Source organism: Dipodomys ordii, unplaced genomic scaffold (genome assembly GCF_000151885.1).
Source record: "Dipodomys ordii isolate 6190 unplaced genomic scaffold, Dord_2.0 Scaffold77, whole genome shotgun sequence".
NCBI classification, from domain to species: domain Eukaryota; kingdom Metazoa; phylum Chordata; class Mammalia; order Rodentia; family Heteromyidae; genus Dipodomys; species Dipodomys ordii.
The window spans coordinates 4,437,034-4,459,441 of NW_012267293.1; the positions used below are offsets into that span (position 1 = coordinate 4,437,034).

The 22,408-nt window shown below is 45.0% G+C and overlaps 1 protein-coding gene across 1 annotated transcript in view; it reads left to right on the forward strand.

Annotated features, from left to right (window-relative positions):
* Park2 (parkin RBR E3 ubiquitin protein ligase) overlaps positions 1-22,408 on the forward strand; it is a 1,020,418-nt gene that overhangs the window by 684,099 nt on the left and 313,911 nt on the right. Inside the window, exon 7 of the mRNA XM_013024525.1 lies at positions 9,811-9,947. Within this exon, the coding sequence (XP_012879979.1) occupies positions 9,811-9,947 (137 nt within the window). The remainder of the gene's footprint in view (positions 1-9,810; positions 9,948-22,408) is intronic.

Consider the following 22,408-nt stretch of genomic DNA (forward strand, 5'->3'; position numbering starts at 1 on the left):
CTGGTGGCCATGCACTGCATCTCAGATAGGAGCTGGAGGCTCGGAGCTTCTACCTGGGTTGGTAGATGGCCGTTAGTAGGCTGGTCTGACATGGTTCTTTAGATGGGTAAAGAACAACATACATGATGATAAACTGAACATGAAATCAAAGCCTGCCTTCTGGACATGAACACGCCTGCAAGTTAGGAAAAGAGTAGAAGAGCCAGCTGAGCAGAGCTTCTGGAGAAAGTTGGGAGTGCGCTCATCTTGCCAGTTTGGGATCTTTACACATCTTTCCTGGAGAGGAAAAGCAGAGAGAGACTGGCCCAAAAGAGATGGGGGACTTGCAGGTGGACGAGCAGAAGTGGGTTTTGTGGGCTCATCCTAGCTTTGGAGAGTTCTAAACGGCAAAGGGCTCGATTATTCTGGCAGCGCGCACCTAGTTCATATGTGTGGGCCAAAAGCTGCCCTAGCGCAAGTCACTGTAAAGCTGTACTGCCGGATACACTCACGGGATGGGTAGGGGCTGCAATGCTGACTGGAGGGGACGTTGTTCTGATAAGCTGGGTAAGGATGCGGGTGGAAGCTGGGAAACGGAGACCAACCGGGCACTGGCAGAGGCTCTACCCAGTGAGAGAAGAACTCAGATTACACCACAGCCGTAGCCCTCTGCTCTGGAGAGCAGCACACGCTGTCCACCTCAGGTTCTCACCTGGTTATTTCATGGCCCCTCTGTGTTCATGCTTTCAAAATCAGAAAGAACATATCGAAAGGATGATGTCTAAAACATTTTCTGTTTAGTAACAATGGAACACACTTTTTCGTTTTAGACAGTACTTGAAATTTTCATGTCCTTCTTCTTGATAGGACACAGAACACTCATCCTTACCCAGGTTAATATGCCAACAGTGTTGTAGTTCATTTGATGGGAAATTTCTACATGAAGCCCACAGTATCCACAGGAAGATGCCACAAGATGCATCAAATCAAGTTGCTGTCCTGGAATGGAGCTACACGTTAATGTTAGGGAAGTCTGCAGAATGGTTGAGGAAAATACCAACAGGATCAAACTTTAGAACACATGATGAGGTTAGCAATACTCTTGAATATAGTAACACTTAGTTCCGCTGATGAGAAATAGAATTCCTGAACAAAACTTTAAAGATGAATGGAAATTTTTAGAAAATAAGATGGTTATAGTTTGTATCTAAAAAATGTGTTCAAGAATTAGTCCTGAGCTCAGAATTGTTGGAATATGGCGGAGCCTTTAAGAGGTGGGGCTTAGTGAGAGGAAGTTAGGTCACTGAGGCCCTGCCCTGGAACGAGACCTGGGGATCCCAGCCCCTCCCTCTTGCTCTCTTACTGCCTGGGCACCATGACATGAACCGACTTCCTGTGCTTCAGGCTTCTACCACAAGGTACCAAAGCACTGGGCTGTCATGAACCAAAATAAACTTCTCTTCTTTACATGTTTATCTCAGGTGTTTGTTGTAGTAATAGAAAGCTGACTGGTGCCTAGACAGAGAGGTCGCCTATTCTTAATCTAAACATGTTTCTAATTTCATCTTGTATATTTCACAAAATCGTTCATAAGTGAGCAGAGTCCTTTAGCCGCTCACGCTGTCTCTCGGTATGGCCTGCACACGCTAGGATAGGAGCTCTCCCGTCCCCTGGCTGCAGCCCTGGGGACAGGCCAAGCTCTCCAAACTCATCCCCGGGTAGCACTTACTGCACCGGGAAGCAACTGCTGACCCTCAGCCCACTGGGAATATGAATTCCTGAGAGGATGGGTCGTTACTGATCACTTTCATGGGTGGCATGCTTGGCTGTTGCAGAGTATCGTCAGAGTAGAAGAAGGAGAAATCAAGATATAAAGGGCTTGTGCATTACGATGGTGTCTATGCTGTCATACTGGGACACCACAAGTCAGATCAGAGCACCAGAGCAGATTCGCTTTTTTATGTGTAGCAGAACAGACTGAATGACACCGAACATGAGCAGAGGAGAAAGAAGAAGCTGGAAGGGGCGTTAATGAGCTGGGCTAGGATCTGCCAGGACCTTCATAGAGAACTGGTTCCAAGCTGACTGATGGGCAAAGGAACTTGCTGCAGGATTTTAAACTTGGCAGCTGGAAGGAATTGTGAAGGTCATTCGACTGTGGAGTTTTGTTTGAATTTGAGTCAGGAGTGTGGATGAGGTTCCTCTCCACGAGAGGGACTAAGCATGTCCCCCTTGGCTAACTCAAGTAATGAGCTCCGAGGACATGCATGTGCCGCCATGACCCGTCCAGGCGTTCTGTGCATGAGCACGTGTGGGAAGCCTCTCTGTGGTTCTATTTAGGCAGTGTGGCATAAGAAGCCTGGCCAAATGCAGGGCACACTGAACTGCATTTGATTCCTGTTAGTATTTGCTTACCATTTTATAAGCCGTCTCTAACTCAAAGGGATTTAACATGACAATCACTAAGAAGCCAAATTTAAGTCATTTAACAGTGCAGCTTCTCCCCACTAATTATTTTTCATCTAATCAAGTATTTTTTTAAATTCCCAGGAGTCGTAATTCTTCACACACAGAATTTTGTAGAGAGCTTTGAAAGATTGCTAACTGAAGCATGACAAATGTGGTGGTGTCCAAGTGTTTGTTGAACTCAGATTCTCTTCCACAAATGAAAAGTTATATTGATGTTTTCTACTAATTTTTAAATTCTGACTTACACTGCTTACCAGGTGATGTTATTACACATGTACATACACATCATGTATAAAAAGATGTGCACATACCATGTATAAACACACACGTGCACACACATATAACGTGTATAGGTAATTTTTCTTTGCATTGGGACAAATGGAGAAACTAGTTACAGGATTCACCCTCCAAACCCTGTATTTTCACAACCGCACATGCTTCTCTCAACTTTAAATGCCCTCGAATCGCCACCCTGCTTCCAATATGACTGTCTTACCTCATGCATTATTTTAGGACCCAATAGCTAAATGTGCTTTCTTTTTCTGCGGAGCCCATATTAGTTAGGTACTACTGTGTAACAAATTACCCCACAGCTTAGTGACTTGAAGACCACATTGCATATTGTCTGCACAGTTTTACAAGACCAGGGATTCAGGAAGGCACAGCTAGATGGTTCTTGTTCAGGGCTATAGTCAAGATGCCAGCTTGGGTCACGGACACCTTTGGGCTTGCTCTGTGGTGGAGAATCTACTTTAAAGATGATTCACTTAAGAGCCTTCCACGTGTGGTGCTAGAGGTTGGCAAAAGGTCTTCCCAGAAGAGCTCAGACAGACACTGGAGAAGCTTTCCTGACACAGCCCTGATGTCACATGCTGTCATTTCTGCATTCTTCCTGCTGTGCATGCAGGAGCCCATTCTATGTGGAAAGGAATGTGTATTGATGAAGATGTGTACGTAAGACTATTGAACAGAGACACAGATCTGGAGTGTGGGGGAAGGGAAGACAAAAACAGAGAGAGAGAGAAAGAGAGTAATGAGGGAGAGTATGGATTAAACTCAATAAATAAGAAAACTTTGATCCCATTTTTATAGATCCTATAGATCTAATTCATATAATTTTTCCAACATACTGGCTTATGCATTTGGGAAACTACAATATTTTTCTTTGAGGAGAAGAACAGTTGGATAGGTTCCTACATTTTTAGTGATATTTTTATTTAAGGAGTTGCCATTCTAAAAAACAGACGATGAGTCCAGTACATCTTGATCACCATCACCCTATCAATCATTCTACCCCCTCTGCCCTAAATTTTGTTTAACTAAACCTCCTTCAACTGTGCTTGCTATTCAGTGAGCCAAATGTCTTTGAATGTCGTTAGCAATAAAAAGAACTCTGCACCAGTTGCTTACCCCTGTAATCCTCGATATTCGGGAGATTGAGATCCAGAGAATGTTAGTTTGAGACCAATTTAGGCAGAAAGAGTCTTAGAGACTTCATTTCCAAAATAACCAGCAAAAATCCAGCCTGGAAGCATGGATCAAATGGTAGTGTGCCTGCTGAACAAGGAAGTTGCATGGGTGAGGTCCTGGGTTCAAACCCCAATAGTCATGCTCTGAAAAAAAGGAGAAATAATTGTTTACAAATAACACTTCAGCAATGTCCGGTGACATATTTATCATTCTTTTTACTTATGATTGAGAGGTTTAGTTAACCTTTAATTAATTACCCTGTAATCTGGCTCATTTGGGTAAAATCATTTGTAGATCAATGAACATTTATATAGAATTTGAGTAAAGGGGGCTGAGGAACGTGGGGAGGAAGGAATGAAAGGCCTGTGAAGTGCAGTCCTGCCAGGCGCTCACCGCGCACGTGACTCCGTCCATGCTTCCCCCCTACCTGCAGCTCTACCACCCACCACAGCCTGGCAACCCCATCCACGCCACTGAAACGCCTTCAGCGTCAGGTCTCCAAACCTCCTCACAGTGAAGCTTACTCAAACACCAGCCTCCCCCCTCTACAATCTGTCTCGTCTCTTTGAACTGTTATAACGATGTACGTGAGCCGGGTAGCTACGAACAGCAGAAGGCATTGCTCATCATTCTTGAGGTTGGAAACGCCACACGAGGGCCCTGCACAGCTGGGATCTGGTTCATAGATGGCACCTCACTCTGTCCTCACCTGCTGGGCAGTGAGGCTCTCCCTGGAGTCCACTTCCCAGGGCCCCACCCTCCTGACCTAACTCCTCCCCCGCCTCCACTTCCTGACCCCATTATCTGGTGACAGTGATTCAGTATGTGAACTCCAGGGTGGCCCGGGCACCCAGACCACAGCGGAACCCAGGGAGGATTCCACTGTGTAGAGCCACATGCTAGCACGGTCTCCTGCGGCCAGCCTCGTCCCTGACCACACTCTGCAGGCCTCCCTTCCCGCCTCCTCTCCACCCTGTCCCGCCTGCATCCCTCCCAGCAGCCCACCTGCTGTCTTCTGTTTCAAGCATGGTTTTCATGTCCCGTTTCTTCTGGACTTATTCGCCATGTTTCTATCCAGTGACCCAGCATCGATCTCATTGCTTAAATCTAGCTCAGACTCTCAGGAAACCTCCCGGCCGCATGACTGCCTCCACTCTGAACTTCTGTGTCTCTGGAGTTTGGTGCTTGTGTGTTCTGTCTTGTAACACTTACTCCATGTGAATTTTGTGTCTGGAAACAATATGCTATGTTTCCCAGGTACTTAGAGTCTAAACACCAGGTGTTACACATTCGCAGTGATATTCAATTGTTACTTTAGCCAAAGTAGATGGTCAATAAGTAATTGAATGAAAAAACATACTGATGGGAGATGCAAAACTATAGCTATACAGAGCCAGATAATTGCAAAAGTGGTGTGGTTCCTTTCTCCATAAAATGTGCAGTGGCTGTGATTGTGTCCTGTGCTGTGCTCACTGCTGTGTGGCGAGGGTCAGGACTCAGTGGGTTGAGCCATCACTGCATTGCCTTTCACTTAATATTGAAGCTAAGGCAGGAGTGTGGGAGATACTTTCAGTCCAAGTGAGCCTGATCCTCATATCGGTTACCTCAGCCAGCAGAATAGATCTTCCTGTCTATCTCTATCTCCGTTCAAGGCCAGTGGCTCAGGGCAGCAGACGCTCGGTTTGGAACAGGACTTTCCTGGGTCCAGATCCTTCCGGCACTTCCTGCTTCCTTCTTGCTGGTCCTTTATCTTGGAGGTTGTAGCCTTCCATGGTCCAACCCTTGGGCTTCTGAAACTTCCTGTGACTGGAGAGACTTGGAAAAAATAGCTCTAGTGAAGTAAGCGGGGCTCAGAGAAGCGCAGGCTGCGCGGTTTCCCTCATTTGTGGGCGCAAGAATGTGCCTGTCAACTTAGACATAACACACTGGGTGGAATGCAAGGGGTTCTAAATGAAGTAATTGAAATATAACAGACTCTGTGAAGAACGCGAATAGTATAATTCTTTAGAAATATTAAGTCAAAGCCCAACAAAAATAAGTACCAGGAAACAGGTCCTTGCAAGGGGAGGGGGAGCAAGAGGAGAGGAGAAGGAGGAACGGGGGGAGGGGCGGGAGTAAAAAGGCCAGAATGCACTGCATGGGTCACGAAGTGAGGAGGAGGAGGGGAGGGGAGAGGTTGGGGAAGGGGTGCGGATGTTGAAGGGATGACACAGAGAGCAAGGTGCGCGGAACACACACAGTGCAAAAAAGGATTCCATTGACAGCCAAAACCATAAGGTGGGTGAGATGGTGATCAGGACACATGTATTCACTTAGCTGCTTTGTTCAACGGCAATTCCTTTGCACAACTACTTCAAGATAATAAAAATATTTAAAACGATTCAAAAAATGTTTCTGGAGGGGCCACTGGATCTCTGTAGGATTTATCTCGCACTAATCTGCTTCAAACGCATGTCATTCTTAGGCAGAACGGCCGATGTTCTGTGGATGACGAGGCAGGTCTGTGTTCCTGGGGACCTCACTGACCCTGAGGGACCAGCCATATGCGGGGGGCCATCCTCCCCTGGGCCCTCCTTCCCCATGCTAGCCTCAGGGCCACGGACCGCTCCTCTCTGAGTTCTCTTTTTATTTCCTCTACAGGAATGTTGCCATGCGTTCTTTTCAGGCTTGCTCTATATAAGAGCATTTTTACAAACATTCTAGTAGTTTCTCCACAATCTTCTTTGTTGAAAGCAAGTCTTATGGACTCCGCGTTTCCCAAGGTAGTGTGGAGAAGGTTTCTCATAGCCCAACGGTGAGGAAAGGTGGTCTGTGCAGCATCTGCAGGAAGCATGCACCGTGGATGTGAACGTGGTACGCTATGCAGCATCTGCAGGAAGCATGCACCGTGGACGTGGTACATCTGTGCAGCATCTGCAGGAAGCATGCACCGTGGACGTGAACGTGGTACGCTATGCAGCATCTGCAGGAAGCATGCACCGTGGACGTGGTACGCTATGCAGCATCTGCAGGAAGCATGCACCGTGGACGTGAACATTGTACGCTATGCAACATCTGCAGGAAGCATGCACCATGGACGTGGTACGTCTGTGCAGCATCTGCAGGAAGCATGCACCGTGGACGTGGTACGTCTGTGCAGCATCTGCAGGAAGCATGCACCGTGGACGTGGTACGTCCGTGCAGCATCTGCAGGAAGCATGCACAGTGGATGTGGTACGTCCGTGCAGCAGCTGCAGGAAGCATGCACCGTGGACGTGAATGTGGTACGTCTGTGCAGCAGCTGCAGGAAGCATGCACCGTGGACGTGGTACGTCCGTGCAGCATCTGCAGGAAGCATGCACCGTGGATGTGAACGTGGTATGCTATGCAGCATCTGCAGGAAGCATGCACCATGGACGTGGTACGCTATGCAGCATCTGCAGGAAGCATGCACCGTGGACGTGGTACGTCCATGCAGCAGCTGCAGGAAGCATGCACCGTGGACGTGGTACGCTATGCAGCATCTGAAGGAAGCATGCACCATGGACGTGGTACATCTGTGCAGCAGCTGCAGGAAGCATGCACCGTGGACGTGGTACGTCCGTGCAGCATCTGCAGGAAGCATGCACCGTGGATGTGAACGTGGTACGTCCGTGCAGCATCTGCAGGAAGCATGCACCGTGGACGTGGTACGTCCGTGCAGCATCTGCAGGAAGCATGCACCGTGGACGTGAACGTGGTATGCTATGCAGCATCTGCAGGAAGCATGCACCGTGGACGTGGTATGCTATGCAGCATCTGCAGGAAGCATGCACCGTGGACGTGAACGTGGTATGCTATGCAGCATCTGCAGGAAGCATGCACCGTGGACGTGGTACGTCCGTGCAGCATCTGCAGGAAGCATGCACCGTGGACGTGTTACGTCTGTGCAGCAGCTGCAGGAAGCATGCACCGTGGATGTGGTACGTCTGTGCAGCAGCTGCAGGAAGCATGCACCGTGGACGTGGTACGCTATGCAACATCTGCAGGAAGCATGCACCGTGGACGTAGTACGTCCATGCAGCATCTGCAGGAAGCATGCACCGTGGACGTGGTATGTCCGTGCAGCATCTGCAGGAAGCATGCACCGTGGACGTGAATGTGGTATGCTATGCAGCATCTGCAGGAAGCATGCACCGTGGACGTGGTACGCTATGCAGCATCTGCAGGAAGCATGCACCGTGGACGTGGTACGTCTGTGCAGCAGCTGCAGGAAGCATGCACCGTGGACGTGAACGTGGTACGCCCGTGCACGGGTGCCTCGCGAGGAGATGAGGAGCCTTGGTGGTTTTATCTCCTTCGAAGGGCAGTTGTTCCGAGGGAACAGGTTAAAAATTCAGAGCAATCAACGTGAATTAACTAAGTCCCAGAAACAAAAGTGAAGGCCTTTGTTAGGTCAAAAGAGGGAACAGCACACAAGCATCTGGACGTATTTAGTTTGCTTACCTGGGAATGCTTTCTCTTCTTTGTTTTATAGGAGATATTGCTTCAAAGTAAATAAATAGCAAACCAGAGTTTGAAAAACCACCTAGGTGTTAAGAAACTATCTTCTGAGTGGGGTTGGGAGAGAAAACCTGAGAGAAAATTAGGGAGGGGGCTGCACCATTCCAAAAGAAACGTACTCATTACCTGACTTTATAACCTTAACCCCTCTGTGCGTCACCTTTGCAATAAAAATGATAAAAAAAATGTTCTTGTATGATATTAATATTTAGTATTAAATTTTGAGGGGAAGGGCCTTTGAAAAACTCTTACATGAAACAAACATGTTTATTTTGTTGTTTTTTTGGTCCAGTCATGGGGCCTGAAATCTGGGACTGGGCGCTGTCCCTCAGCTCTTCAGCTCAAGGCTAGCGCTCTACCACTTGAGCCACAGCACCACTTCCAGCTTTTTTCTTTTTGCTTATGTGGAATCAAACCCAGGGCCTCAGGCATGCAAGGCAAGTGCTCTACCACCCAGCCACCTTCCCAGCTCCAAACGTGTTTGTTTTGTATTTACTAATCTTTACCTACGCAATAGACTTAACTAAATTGCTTCCAATAATTTTTTTAACTACTGAAATTGCTTTGAGACTGATCTTAAATTAAACTAATGTATTCGATTTGTCTCCTTTTTTTTTGAAATAGCCTCATGGTTCATTTGCCAGCAGAATTCCAGGGCTTTAGAAGAGATTTGTTTTCCTGTAAAGTGTTTTAAGTGAGTCTAAAATTCTTAGGAGTTGTATATACTGATTTATTAATAATCCCTTAAATCATAATTTTAGAAGTAGAATATGTGCCTGGGGTAGATAAAATATTAAAATAGAAAAATCCTTCTCGGCTGATTTCTTATTTCTGAATTGTATTTTTGATCTGGTAATGAAATGTAAGTAACTGCCGAATATACACCTACTTTGGTGGCAGTTGTGATTTTCCTTTGGACTTCAAGGAAGTTCAGTTTTATATGTCATTGAAATTAAATTCAAGCGATGTTGATTTCAAACCTTAAAACACCAGTCCTAGGGGGATATAAAAGTACAGCGTCAGCACAGTAGCGGCTTTCAAGAAGATGACAGTTGATCAGCAGAGGGAAACACATCCAATGGAAATGGAGACGGTGGGTGGAACTTCAGTTGTTCATGGAGAATTGTGAATCAGGGAAGACTTGAAGAAAGAAATTATATTTGCCCTAAGGTGTAAGCAACGGATGGCTACATGCGTCGATACTGACCTCTATGGTTTGTAGAGTAGAGCCCCTGCAGTGTTGAAGGGGCAGCCTTGGTGGAGGTGAGCTCACGTCTTGGCATCCGGGTCTCCTTCCAGAAGCCATTGCAAAGCACGTGCTGCCTATCCACCCCACAGGTCCCACAAGAAACCTCTCCCCTGTCTGTGCAGGAGCCCCGTGCTGGTCTTCCCGTGCAACCACCACCACGTCATCTGCTTGGACTGCTTCCACCTGTACTGCGTGACGAGACTCAACGACCGGCAGTTTGTCCACGACGCCCAGCTCGGCTACACGCTGCCCTGCGTGGGTAAGTCTGGCGCTTCTCTCTTCTCCATTGCTAATCGAGAATAGAAGAAGAACTGCCGAGGGGAAACAAGCCCTAGCTTGGGAGGTGCACATGTTTTTGGCCCTTGCTGAGTAAAAAACATTAATGGTTGGGTCACAAGGGATATAAAAACCCAGGAACTGCTGTGAGCTAGAAAATGCACAGCTTGCACGAAGGCAGTGAGAATATATTTGAAATATTATCCCGCCAGGTGCGGAGTGTCTGGGAGTTCACCTGCAATAGCACATTCTAGATGCTTTAATCCATCTCATCTTTAAACATGTTGAGCACAAATCCAGCATTGGTGAAAGAATATGCATGACAAAGAAAGTAAAAAATGAGCCGAAGATGAGTTGCCTAGCATTTAAGATATTGTTTTACCATTTAACAAACCTCTCCATATTTGCACTCTACTATTATTACATATGTAATTTTAATTGAGGTGAGATGTATATAATATATACTTAAGGGGGCTGGGATGTAGCTCAGTGGCAGAATACTTGTCTACCAAGGGCACGTCCTGGGTTCAATCCCCAGCACCAGAAAAGACAAGACAAAAACCACTTTTCTCTGGTCTAAAACTGTGTCTTCAGAAGAACATGAAGTGATCACCTGACTGTACCTTTGCCCCCAGCCCTGGCTACCACTAATATGAGTTTTGCCTCTTTTGCATATTTTCTAAAACAAGACTCATACAATGTGAAATTTTGTTAGCCTTATTTTGCTTAGCTTGTATTTTAGGTCAGCCACATAGTGGCACGTGTTAGTTTTACTCATTTATGGCTGAACAGTACTCCGTTGCATGGCTGTACCATGACTTGTTTACAAATTGACCTAGTGATGGACATTTGGTGGAAATTTGTGTTGTTTTGGACAATTTTCTGTTGTTTTGAACAGTGCTATTATACACATATGAGTTTATGTGTAGGTGTATGTTTGCCTTTCTCTGAGTATATATCTAGAAGCAGAATTCTGTCTCTAAACATTTGGGGAACTGTCCACCCCTTTCCACAGCTCTCATGCAGTTGGTATCTTTAGAACCTTACGTGTTCACGGGTTCAACTTCTTTGTATTAATAGTGTATGAGGCAGGATATTAATGTATTTATAATATAGTATTTTATACTGTATACTTGGTACTAGATTGTTTTTTATTTTTATTTATTTATTTTGTCAGTTGTGAAAACTCTGGGCTTGAGTGCTGTCCCTCAGCTCTTCAGCTCAAGGCCAGCACTCTACCACTTGAGCCACAGCACCACTTCCAGTTTTCTAGTGGTTTATTGGAGATAGTCTCACAGACTTTCCTTCCTGGGCTGGCTTTGAACTGTGATCCTCAGATCTCAGCCTCCTGAGTAGCTGGGATGGCAGGCGTGAGCCTCTGGCACCTGGCACTAGATTGGTTTTTGTGTGTGAATGTTGCTTCTGATCACTGGTTGCTTGCACTGGAAATTTGCTTTTATTTTTATGAATGTCTTCTGTTGTTGAGAACCTGCTTTCCCAGCATTTCTTCCCCTCAGTGTTTAACAACAAGAAAAAGCATAAAGCCACAAATTCTTCATCTCACTATTCATAAAGGATGTATCCAATAGCCAGGAGGGGAGACGTGTTAGAAACAGCTGTGTTGGGACTATCTGCACTGTATAACCATTCAATTCTTGTTTCTTTGTCTCTCAACCTCTTAACATGCATCTCTAAAAGTACTTACTCACAAAAAATATTGCTCTCTTTGTCACAGTATTGATTACCATAGGCTATTTTAGCCTTTGGAAAATTTACACTGACAGCAATTATAAGTGCTTCCCATTTCTGTGAAGGGAGAAGGCTGGGCGCTGGTGGCTCACGCCTGTAATCCTAGCTACTGAGAAGGCTGAGCCAACCCAGGCAGGAAAATCCATGAGACTCTAATCTCCAAATTACTCAGTGGAAGTAGAGGTGTGGCTCACTTGGTAGAGTGCCAGCCTTGAGTGAAGAAGCTAATCAAGAGTGTAGAGCCCTGAGTTCAAACCCTAAGACTGGCACAAAATAGAAAAGACAAGAAAAGGAAAGGAAAGAAGAGAGAGACTGAGCCTTTGTGTTGTATGAAACCAAACAGTATTGTCTTTAATATTTGCTCAAGAGAGAATTATTGTTGTTGTTGTTGTTATTGTTACTTCAGGGCCTGGTCACCATCCCTTTGTTTTTTCACTCAATATAGTATTTTGGATTACATAGCTCCTACAAAAAATGTCAAGTAAGCTTTATTTATAGAACCAAAAGCCATTGATTCTCTTAAGGACGAAGGCTCTGTCTGCCCACCTGGGATGGATGATTGTAGTACTAGAGAGAGAGCCCAAATCCTTTCCTTGACCTTTCTCAATGTAGGGGCTTGAATGAAGATCTGAAAGGGGCAGACTTGTGGGTAAGTATGTTCTTGGGATTTTCGTGGGTGTTTTATCCCAGTTTAGCATAGGCTCAAGGACTTCGATGTTGGGATGTGAAAACCAGTCATCCAGTGAGGGCAGCAGGTGACCCCTGGATGGAAAACAGAGCGCAGCACCGGGGCACCTCACACACGGAGCGGAGCGGAGCTGCGTGGGCCACCCTTTCTGCCTGTGGGCATGGCTCCGTGCTGCCCCCGCCCCTCTCCAACCTGCGACAGTCCATACACAGCAGCCAGTATTCAGGTTGGGCTGCTGTAATTATCTCTGCACACCAACCTTATAAGAACATCGATTTTTAAAAAGCACTATGGCTCTTAACTATATACCAAAAAATAGAGGCCACAAGAACCAACCAACTGGTTTTGTAAGTGACACCAGTCTCACAGAAGTTAGAGCGCCAGGTGCACGTCCACACTCACGCTGCCAAGTGACCCACAGCCCACACGTCTTGTTAACATATCTGCACACATCCATTTCTACGCTGGCATCCAGCACTTCTCATCCGGTACTACCAAAACGCGGTGTAACAAGTCCGTTCACTCCGGCAGTCGGCTTTCAATTCCTTCATGGAGACACTCTCAAAGCTCAGGTAGCATCGTTTATGCTCTTCAAGGTATTCGTGGCCGTCCGTGAGCCAGTCTCCTCATTAACAAAATGGTTGTGATGAGTAATTAAAACTGATTTAAAATTCTTTCCAAGTATAAACCCTGTTCTCCTAGTGTGAGCTCCTCACTAAACCCCAAATTTTATTAAGCTTTCTAAATATGGGATTCTGAATTGTATTGCCCCAAGAGTCAAAAATGAATAATGACTATTGCTGTCACTGAGCACAGAGAAGGTGCATTCTTTGTGTTTGCATGTACAAATCCATTGAGTCCCCCCAAGACACTGTTGGAAAAGATATTATTCTCTCCATTATAGGAGCACACCATGGTTAATTAACTTGCACCTGATAACACAGCTAGTAAGGAACAGAGCTGGTATTCAAAGCCGGCCAGATGCAGCTCTGCAGCTGTGTTCTCAATCACTGTGGCAGACAAGCCTGCAAAGAGCAAAGTGTGATACCTTAGAAAGTTCTAAAGCCAAGAGGGCCAAAGGACAGATATCTCTACCTTCCAGCTCACTTCCATATTTAAACCAATTGTAAACTTTTAGAGTAGAAATTTTTATTCCCATTTTACCGAGGAAGGAATAAGAATTAGTATGATAAAGTAACCAGGGTCTCAGAGTTAGGAAGAGCAAAGCTGACAGCTTAGTTTTATGCAAATCCTGGGGTTAAACTCGGGGCCAGGGTGCTGTTCGTGAGCTTTGTTTTTGTTCAAAGCTACCACTCTACCATTTGAACCACAGTTTCATTCCTGACTTTTTGGTGGTTAATTGGAGATAAGAATCTCATTCACCTGTTTGCCCAGGCTGGCTCTGAACCACAATCCTCTGATCTCAGTCTCTTAAGTAGCTAGGATTACAGGCATTCGTCACTGATGCCTGACTCAAAGCTGAGGTTTAACCTGGCTATGGCTGGCACTGATATCCAGCTCCTCCCACCAACTCTCAGCTCTAGATACACATTAGGCCACACAGAAGCTTTAAGGATTCCTGTGCCCAGGCCAATTAAATGTCAGCCTCTCCGGGTGGGTGTGTGTTGGCTGAAGTTCCCAGGTTTAAAAGCTTGAGAAGGGCTGCAGGGGTGAGAATCCTACAGGCACGAGGACTTTTCAAGGGACCATAGCATTCCTCAGTACAAAATTACCCCATCTGTCTAGCTCTGTTTATCAGGGAATGGTTTGATTTGCTGGCCAGCACAGGTCTTTCAGAAAATGTTGCTGGAGTTAAAAATAGGATTGGCAACCACAGCAAATGTGTCTGAAAACAACCCGCTTCCAGAAGCTCAAACAAGGCCTTATAGAAAGATAGAGGCTTTGAGAAAAAACTCCATCATCATTTGGAAATCATTTTCTCTACTTGCTATTCTTACCACTTCTTGTTGGGAATTATTTTGAAATGATGAAGGACCCTCTCTAGGTGTTAACAGTGCTACCTCTGCAGAGCTTCATGAATTTAGGTTGATTTGTTGTAGAATGCTGCTCTGGAATTCATATCATGATGACTGCCACACGCATTGGCGTGCAGCTCACTCTCCATGCTGACAGCAGATTTCCTGTGTTCCCGGGGCTGCCGGGGAGGGACTCCATCTCTTCTGAGACACGGCTTCATATCGCCTCACTACTGACCTTTTAGATTTTGTTGTTGTTTTCTTATGGCTTTTTAAAAAAAATTTTCAAGTCCCCATTTCATAAAATTCTAGTAAATTAGAGAAAATACCTGACATAACTACCATTGGGTAAAACGGTGTGTTTTGCTCACAGTTCCAGAGATTTCAGTTCTTGGTGGCAGGAAGATGCACTAAGGTTGAGCAGCTAAGCTCATGATGGCCAGGAAGCCGAGAGAAGGAAAGGTTCAACTAGCGAGCTTCTTTGTTCTTTTCCTTTCTCACCCAGGACCCACCCCATGTATGGGGGGTGCTGTCTGTTAGGTTTTTAAAAAGAGGTTGCTGAGTAAGAACCACACCACGCACGTAGTATTCAGGTAAGGGGTAGGTTTATTCATCATTTTGGCTGGCACCAGACCATGTTGGCCCTCCATGCGGCTGGGAAAGACCCAGGAAAGAGAGCGTCTGGGCCTGGGCTAGGCCTTACCTAGGGTAGGAGAGGGGAAAGGTATGGCCACATCAAATCCAGAAGTGACCTCAGCAAATGCAGCTGTGGCCTCTTCCAGGTGCGCCAGTTGCCTAGGTAAGGCAGGTACTGGGTGGAGACTTTGCTGGGAGGAGGGTGGAGTCTGCTCAGACCTTACACTCTCTACATTCAGAGTAGATTTTCTCCTTAATTAATCCTCTCTGGAAATACCTTGTGGACACATCCAGAAGTCTGATTTCTCATGCGGTCTTCAATCCAACTGAGTTGACAAAATAAACCATCACCTCAGTTTCCATCTAATTTAGATATGATTTCCTCTCCTCTGAGGATAGCCACTCAACAACTATAGTATGCCAGAGCCCTTAGTGTCTTTCACTGGTACAGCACAAGACACATAGCTCCTTGTGAGATGCAGATATAGTTCTAATACCTAAAGAGTTCAGACAGATAGTTAGGAAGTAAACAGAATGTATAATATGAATGAATAACTGAGGGGAGGTTTTATTTTGCTTTTGATCATTGGTTCTCCAGATACATACACTGAAACAAGTCAGTGTAATTCCTGAAACAACACTGCAGAAGATGGAAAATGCATTCAAAGATTACTCATCAAAGAAGATGTAGAAATGGTTAATAAAAGTTCAACAAAAGTCATTGTTAATGTGGCTACATAGTCAAAACAAAAAGAATATGAAATTGTATGCTTCCAAACAGCAAATAAGCAATCCATATTAGAAGCATTAAAATATGAACAAACTTCCAGGAAGCCTGTGCATGGCCCCAGACCCCGTGTGTCTGCCTCCCTTTCTGAAATGTGTGGCCTGTTGTCTCTGAATATAGTCCACAGTCCACACCGCACTCCTGTTTCCTGAGTTCTGGGTGGTTGTAATCATCTCTGTGAAAAGACCAGGACTGAAACTCCCCATGAACTTGACATCCAAACCCGGTGTTTTCCTCCAAAGTTAATTGAAATTAAATGAGACTTTCTGATTTTCTGAGATTAATGCTAAACTCCTTTCTGTCTTATTTGGGGAGGATGGTTTAAATATTGTGGTAGCCTTCCTTTAGTTTGGATGTATGTGTCTGTGTGAAGAAACAGAATATAGGCCAGTAGTCTACATTCTCTAACCTAAAACATCAGTGTGAGGCACACACATACACATATACATATATATACACATACATATTGTTGTTGTTGTAAAGGTGATGTACAGGGGTGTTACAGTTACGTAAGTCAAGTAATGAGTATGTTTCTTTTTGAACAATGTTAACCCTTCCCTCACTCCCAGGATTTCCTTCCTATCCACAAGCTGTATATTTCATTTTCAAGTGTCTAGTGAGTACCACTGCTGCAGTTGTTCACCCTTTGTCCTTCCCTTTCTGTGCCCACCTTACCCTCCCAAAGACAGATAAACTAATAAACAACACAAAAAGTAAAAACAGTAAAAGCCACCTCTTATTTCCATTGGATTTCAAACAAGTTGACATTCCCACCAACAGTGGAGTAGCATTCCCTTTTGACCACATCCCCTCCAGCATCTGTTTTTGTTTTCCTGCTAAAGGCCTTTCTAACTGGGGTGAGATGGAATCTCAGGGTAGTTTTGGTTTGCATTTCTTTTCTGGCCAGAGGTGCTGAACATCTCCTCATGTGTCTATTGGCCAGTCTTATTTCTTATTCTGAAAAGTCTCTCTTCAAGTTCTTGAGCTCCTTTGTTAATTGGGTTGTTCTTTGCGGGTTTGTTTGGGAGGGTGTAGTGGTTTAGCTGGCAAAGCGCTCTCACACTTGGTGGGCTTTCCGGGATTCTTTTTCCTACTTTGCCCTGGTCCAATGCGGGTGGCTGGGAGGCCTCGGCTACTAAATTACTCAGGACCCAGATTGCTACTTAGGCTACATGTGGCTCAAAGTCTGCTGAGTCCTCTCAGGGGGCCTGTGGGCACAGGAGCAAAGTAAGCTATGCATCACAAAAGCACAGATGCCAAGCCAAGAAATGGCCTTTCCCTATGCGCCTTATCGGAGACCAGTCCCATGACCACCCCACAACCACTTGGTGGTTAGACTGAGGGAAGGGGAGGGATGAGGAGAAGAGAAGAGAGGAGAGGCGGGGAGGGGAGAGAGGTGGAGGAGAGCAGAGGGGTAGAGGGGAAGGGAGAGGAGTCTGGCCATGCACCCAGGAGGCAGAGCAAACGGGGCTGTAACACAGAGCAGCTCCCACACGGGTGGAAAGGATGGTGAAATGTACAATTTATCCAAAGCTTTCAGCTCTCCTCTCCCTGCCTGCAACAGGAGCAATACTCCATCAAGTCGCTTCATTATAAAGAGTGACTGGTTCGTGGACAAGGACCAGAGAAAGAGCTGTAGACAGAATTGATGGTGTTCCTGGGCTCCTTCCTGCTAGCTCAACAAGGCCCTGTCTGCTCCGCCGTCCGTTGAGCCTTGGCATTGCCGCCTTTATAGTACTCCTGACTCAAAGTCACCAAAGCAATTTTCTGTTTGTTTGAGGCATGCGTGTGTCTTTAGTGAGTTATGAAGGAAGGGATTCTCTGCTCTGTGTGCAACAGTCGGATTCTCTTTGCTTAAATTCAACACTCCACGTTCGTTGTCTTTTCTGATTCTCTCATTTCTTAAATGGTTTAAAAAATAAAAACTTTAAGTCATTCCACCTTTGTTTCACAAGGTCAAAAGTTAACTATTTTTCAAACATCCATTCATTATGTACCCAAAGAGATCTGGAGATGCCTGTAAGTGCGTGCTTAAGCTGGCTACGAGAGTCGTTCAGAGTGGCAGTCTCTAGGCTCTCGTCTGTTCATTAACGTGTGTGTTCACATCCCTTTCCCTGCCTTGTAGCAGTCAGCACAACTTCTGGATCCATGCATTGTGCATTATTAGTGTAGAAGGAGCTCTCCGGGGGCTGGAGGGATTATAGCAGTCATCAGTGAATACTAATTGACCTTTAAGTATATCATTTTCAGTGGGTTGATGCAGTCTGGAATTTATGGAGAGCCACCGCCAGTGCACACAGCGGTGCCTCAGATACCCGTGTGTGGCTCCAGACCGTTATAAGGACCATCTGTGATGCCACTCAGCTAGGAGAGGGAAGGCCGCTGGCTGCCCAGCGGCCTCCGAGAGGCCTCCCCAGTCTCAGCCTCCTCCTTCCTGCCTTCATAAACCCACCTCCCTGCTCTTTCTCTAGTGTCACCCCTAGGAGTATGTCTCTGAAGCAGCAGACATCACCCGCTTTTCTCTTTCAAGCTGATACTGGAAAGATTTTGACAAATTCTCTTCACCTGGCCATCAGACTGAAGACGTGTGTGTGAGCTACCAGTATTCAAGGGGTTTGTTCTGGGTTGGTTTTTTTTTGCATCTATTTTATCCTTATGCAGGATAATGGCTCTGCTGTGCATGCTTATCTTTCTCATTGCAGTTGTTACCAGGTGTGAAAATACTTTATGATCTTTTTCATCAGTTATATTTTGAGTATCCAATTGAGGTGTACAAGCAAACTGTAACTGGGACCTTCAATAGTTGCTTGGCTTATGAGAACACGTTATTGCATTTAGATGAGAATTAGGGGCTTGTGATTATGAAGCTTAGAAAGCCCCACTCACTGCCTGTGTCGAACAGGTGCATGGGTGAGCACTCCCTGAACTGGGGCTGATGTGGTCCAGGCAGGCCTGTCACACTCCGTGGTGTGTGCTGTTACAGCCACACTGTGCAGCTTCCCCCCTCCCCCCCCCCCGCAGCCTCCCCTCCCCCAGCCTCCGCCCTCTTCTGCTGACTCAGGGAATGGAGTATGTGCCACACTCTAATGGCTACTTACAACTTTATTTATCCTGGAAGAAAACAAAGCTGTTTGTAGCCTCTAGGTAAAAAACAGTCAAGTTTGTCTCCATCAGAAATGGCCGTCGACCTTTACTACACACTTTCTGATTCCTACAGATATTTATTTGTTTAAAAGATTTGGGTTATATTGTCTTCCTGCCTCATACCTTCACAATCATCATCCCCATCCCAACAGCTTGCTGTTGTTGTGTTCAGAACTGTTACTTCGTCCATTTGTGCTTTGTGTTCTCTCTCTCTCTCTCTTTCTCTCTCTCTCACACACACACCACACACACACATTCAGAACTGTGATAAAACTTTATTCTTCCTCACTGTGTGATGTCTTGTGCTAATGAGATTTCATGCACAGAAATTCGTATGAGCTGCTGACCTCCAACTATCTTTGAGATAATTAATAGTGTGCTTAGAGGGGTTGATTTACATATTCATGAGAGTTTAGACCACTTGGTTCTTAAGGAGGACAGTCAAAAGCTTAATGTTTTGAATGCATACCAAGTTAGCAAGAGGAGTGGTTTAATAGTCTCATGTCAATACGGAAGTGAAGATATAACACCTAAACCAAGCCAGTATTTATTTCCAGTAAAGTCTGAATGCCTTCCAAGTTATCTTGTATGTTCTATTTAAGAATTTAGAAAATTTAATTTCTATATTTTCTGTATTTGCAATCTTGATAAGAAATGATTTGTGTTGGAATTACATATTGACAAAGGAAAACACAATGTACTAGGAAATGAAATAGTAGAAGCGGAAGGACAAATTTCAGGGCTAGGCCATTGCTTTGTCCGATGTCCCTCTTGCTCCCCTGTTTTCTCCCTTTTTCCTCTTACACTGCTAGTCACGCTCTTTCTAGGTGAGCACTCTACCACTGGGCACACTCCAGTCCCAGTCAACAGCTTGCATGCACATGGCCGCGCTCTTGTAATAGGTCCCCCAAATAGTTTGCTTGTACTGTTAGAAAAAAATACCACATGGGATAGGGATTTATTTCCCTACCACTCTTCAAGGCAAAGGTCGAAGATCAAGGTGTCAGCAGGGCTGGTTCCCCTGACGCCTCTCTCTATGACTTCAAAAAGGCCACCTTCTTCCTGGAACTTAAGTGTCAGTGTTCTGATCTCTTCTTACAAGGACACCCAAAGAACCTCAGTTCATCTTCATTACCTCTTTAAACACCCTGACTCCAAGGATGGTCACATTCTAAAGTACTGGAGCTAAGAGTTCTACATAGAAATGGAGAGGCACATAATTCATCCCCTAATAGCCACTTTCTAGATTCTGAAATCATTTTCAAACACTCAGTATCCTAACTATAGGGAGGATTAACTGAACCTAACCTGGTACAGAAGTTCAGCTGCACAAGAGGAGCCACCTCTCATTCCCTGAGATAGGCCTGCTCTCCATCCTTCCCCATACTCAGTATGGGTCAGCACGCTGTACCTCAGGAGAACAGGAGCCTTCTCAAGACTCTCCTTTGGGAACGTACAGATTCAGTCATCTTGTGTGCTGTGGAGAGAGTTGCCATGGTATTTGCAGTCATGTTGTAGTCCTTGGTTCTCCAAGACTGGTCATTGTAGACCCATCTTCCGTAACCAGTCTAGAACCAAACCTCTCACGACTCACTCGTGTGCAGTTCATTCTTGCCCAGAGTGGGAATTTCGGACAGGAAGCTGGTAATACTCTCAGCCAGTGTTTGCTTCTGGTTCAGTCCTTGCCCTGGGCATTGTTACAACTTCATGGTCCAGCTTGATCTCCACACCACATCCAGAGTCCAGATAGCAGAGAGGAGAGTACAAACGAGACCCGGGCCCTGACAGCCACCTCTTCATTCCTTAAGCTAGGGCACAGGCCTATGAACAAAGGATCCTTGGTAATGTGCTCTCAATAAAGGCCAAGGAAATAGGGAGAAGGTTAGGTTGACACATGGCAATCTGATGGAAAGATGCTGCATAGGGGATGTGGAAGTTCAGCCTCTTTATGAAGAGCTTGGTCCACATCTGTGAATTAAGTCTATAGTTGAGCACTGGCTGTAGTTAGAAGGTGCTGATTTTATTCATAAGCCTGCTCCACTAGATGAGCCAGTTTCCTCTATTTAAAATGAGAGTGATTCTGAACTCAAAGATAATTAAATTACACTGTTTGTAAAAACAACAACAACAACAACAAAAACACATGACTGGCACTGGTCCTATTACCTCGTTGGTATGACAGCTTTCCCAGTCACCACCAATTGTACTTACCAGGTTCAGAATGGATTCTAGAAACTTCTGAGGCAAGTGGGAAAGGAAAGCTGAAGCTACAGATTTGGTTTGATTGACGTGTTTATGGTTAAAAATTAAAAGTCTAGCTTTCTTCTTGATTTTGCCTATATCAATATACCGATAAGTATGGAAAGAGTTATTTCTGTGAATCTGGCAATGACATTATTGGAAATTTAAAATTTTACAGATGTTAAATTACAAAAAAACAAATACTGTGTGGGATATCAATAGAAATTCTTATGAACACTGATAACATTAAATTTGTGCTTTGAGCTGGTTTTCCCAGGAAATCACGTGCATTGGCATCTCCAATCAGGAGTTCACTGTTTACTGCTTCTCTTTCCTAGGCCAGTGCTTGTAAACTATATGTGTTTATTATTGAATAAATATGTGGTCTGAAATTTGAATTGTTGTGTTCTAAGGGAACTGAGAGATGCCTTTATAAATGTAGATTGCAGGTTATGATCACCAAACATAGCAGAAGAAGGAAATGTTACAACTCTTGTCTATCATAATTGCAAAATAACAAAGACTACATTTGATTTTTGTTTTTGTGTTGCAGAGAATCAAACCTAGAGCCTTGTTCATACTAGGCAAAAATGCTGTGCCGCTGAGCAAAACCTTTAGCCCAAAGACCAGGTTTTATTGTTATCTGTACTTGACATAAAGGGGAAGCTTGAGTTTGGTTTGGTTGAATGGTTGGTTGGTTGACTGGTTTTTGTAGTACTGATCATCAAAGCAAGGCTTCATGCTTGCTAGACCAGCATTGTACACTGAGCAACATCTTAAGTCCTGGTTTTCTTGTTGTTATCATTTAGAGATAGGATCTCACCATATAGCTCAGGTTGGCCTAAAGCTCATGATCTTCCAGCCTCAACCTCCTAAGTTCTGGGATTACATATGTAAACTACCATGGCCAACTGAAACTTGAGTCTGCTACTATTAAAATGCTATGCTGAGAAGTGGTGCTGTAGCTCAAGTGGTAAAACACTCGCCTTGAGCTGAAGAGCTGAGGGACAGTGCTCAGGCCCAGAATTCAAGGCCCATGACCGACAAAAAAAAAAAAATACTACGCTGGAGAGTTCAATAATAAGCAGTATAATAGTAGTACCTTGAAATACAAGAATTTGGGGCACTCTACCCTCTAAAATAACTCAAGATTAATTTTTCTATTGGATTACTTCATTCCTATTTGAATTCCAACATGTTGACTTAAGTTAGACTGTTTGCTT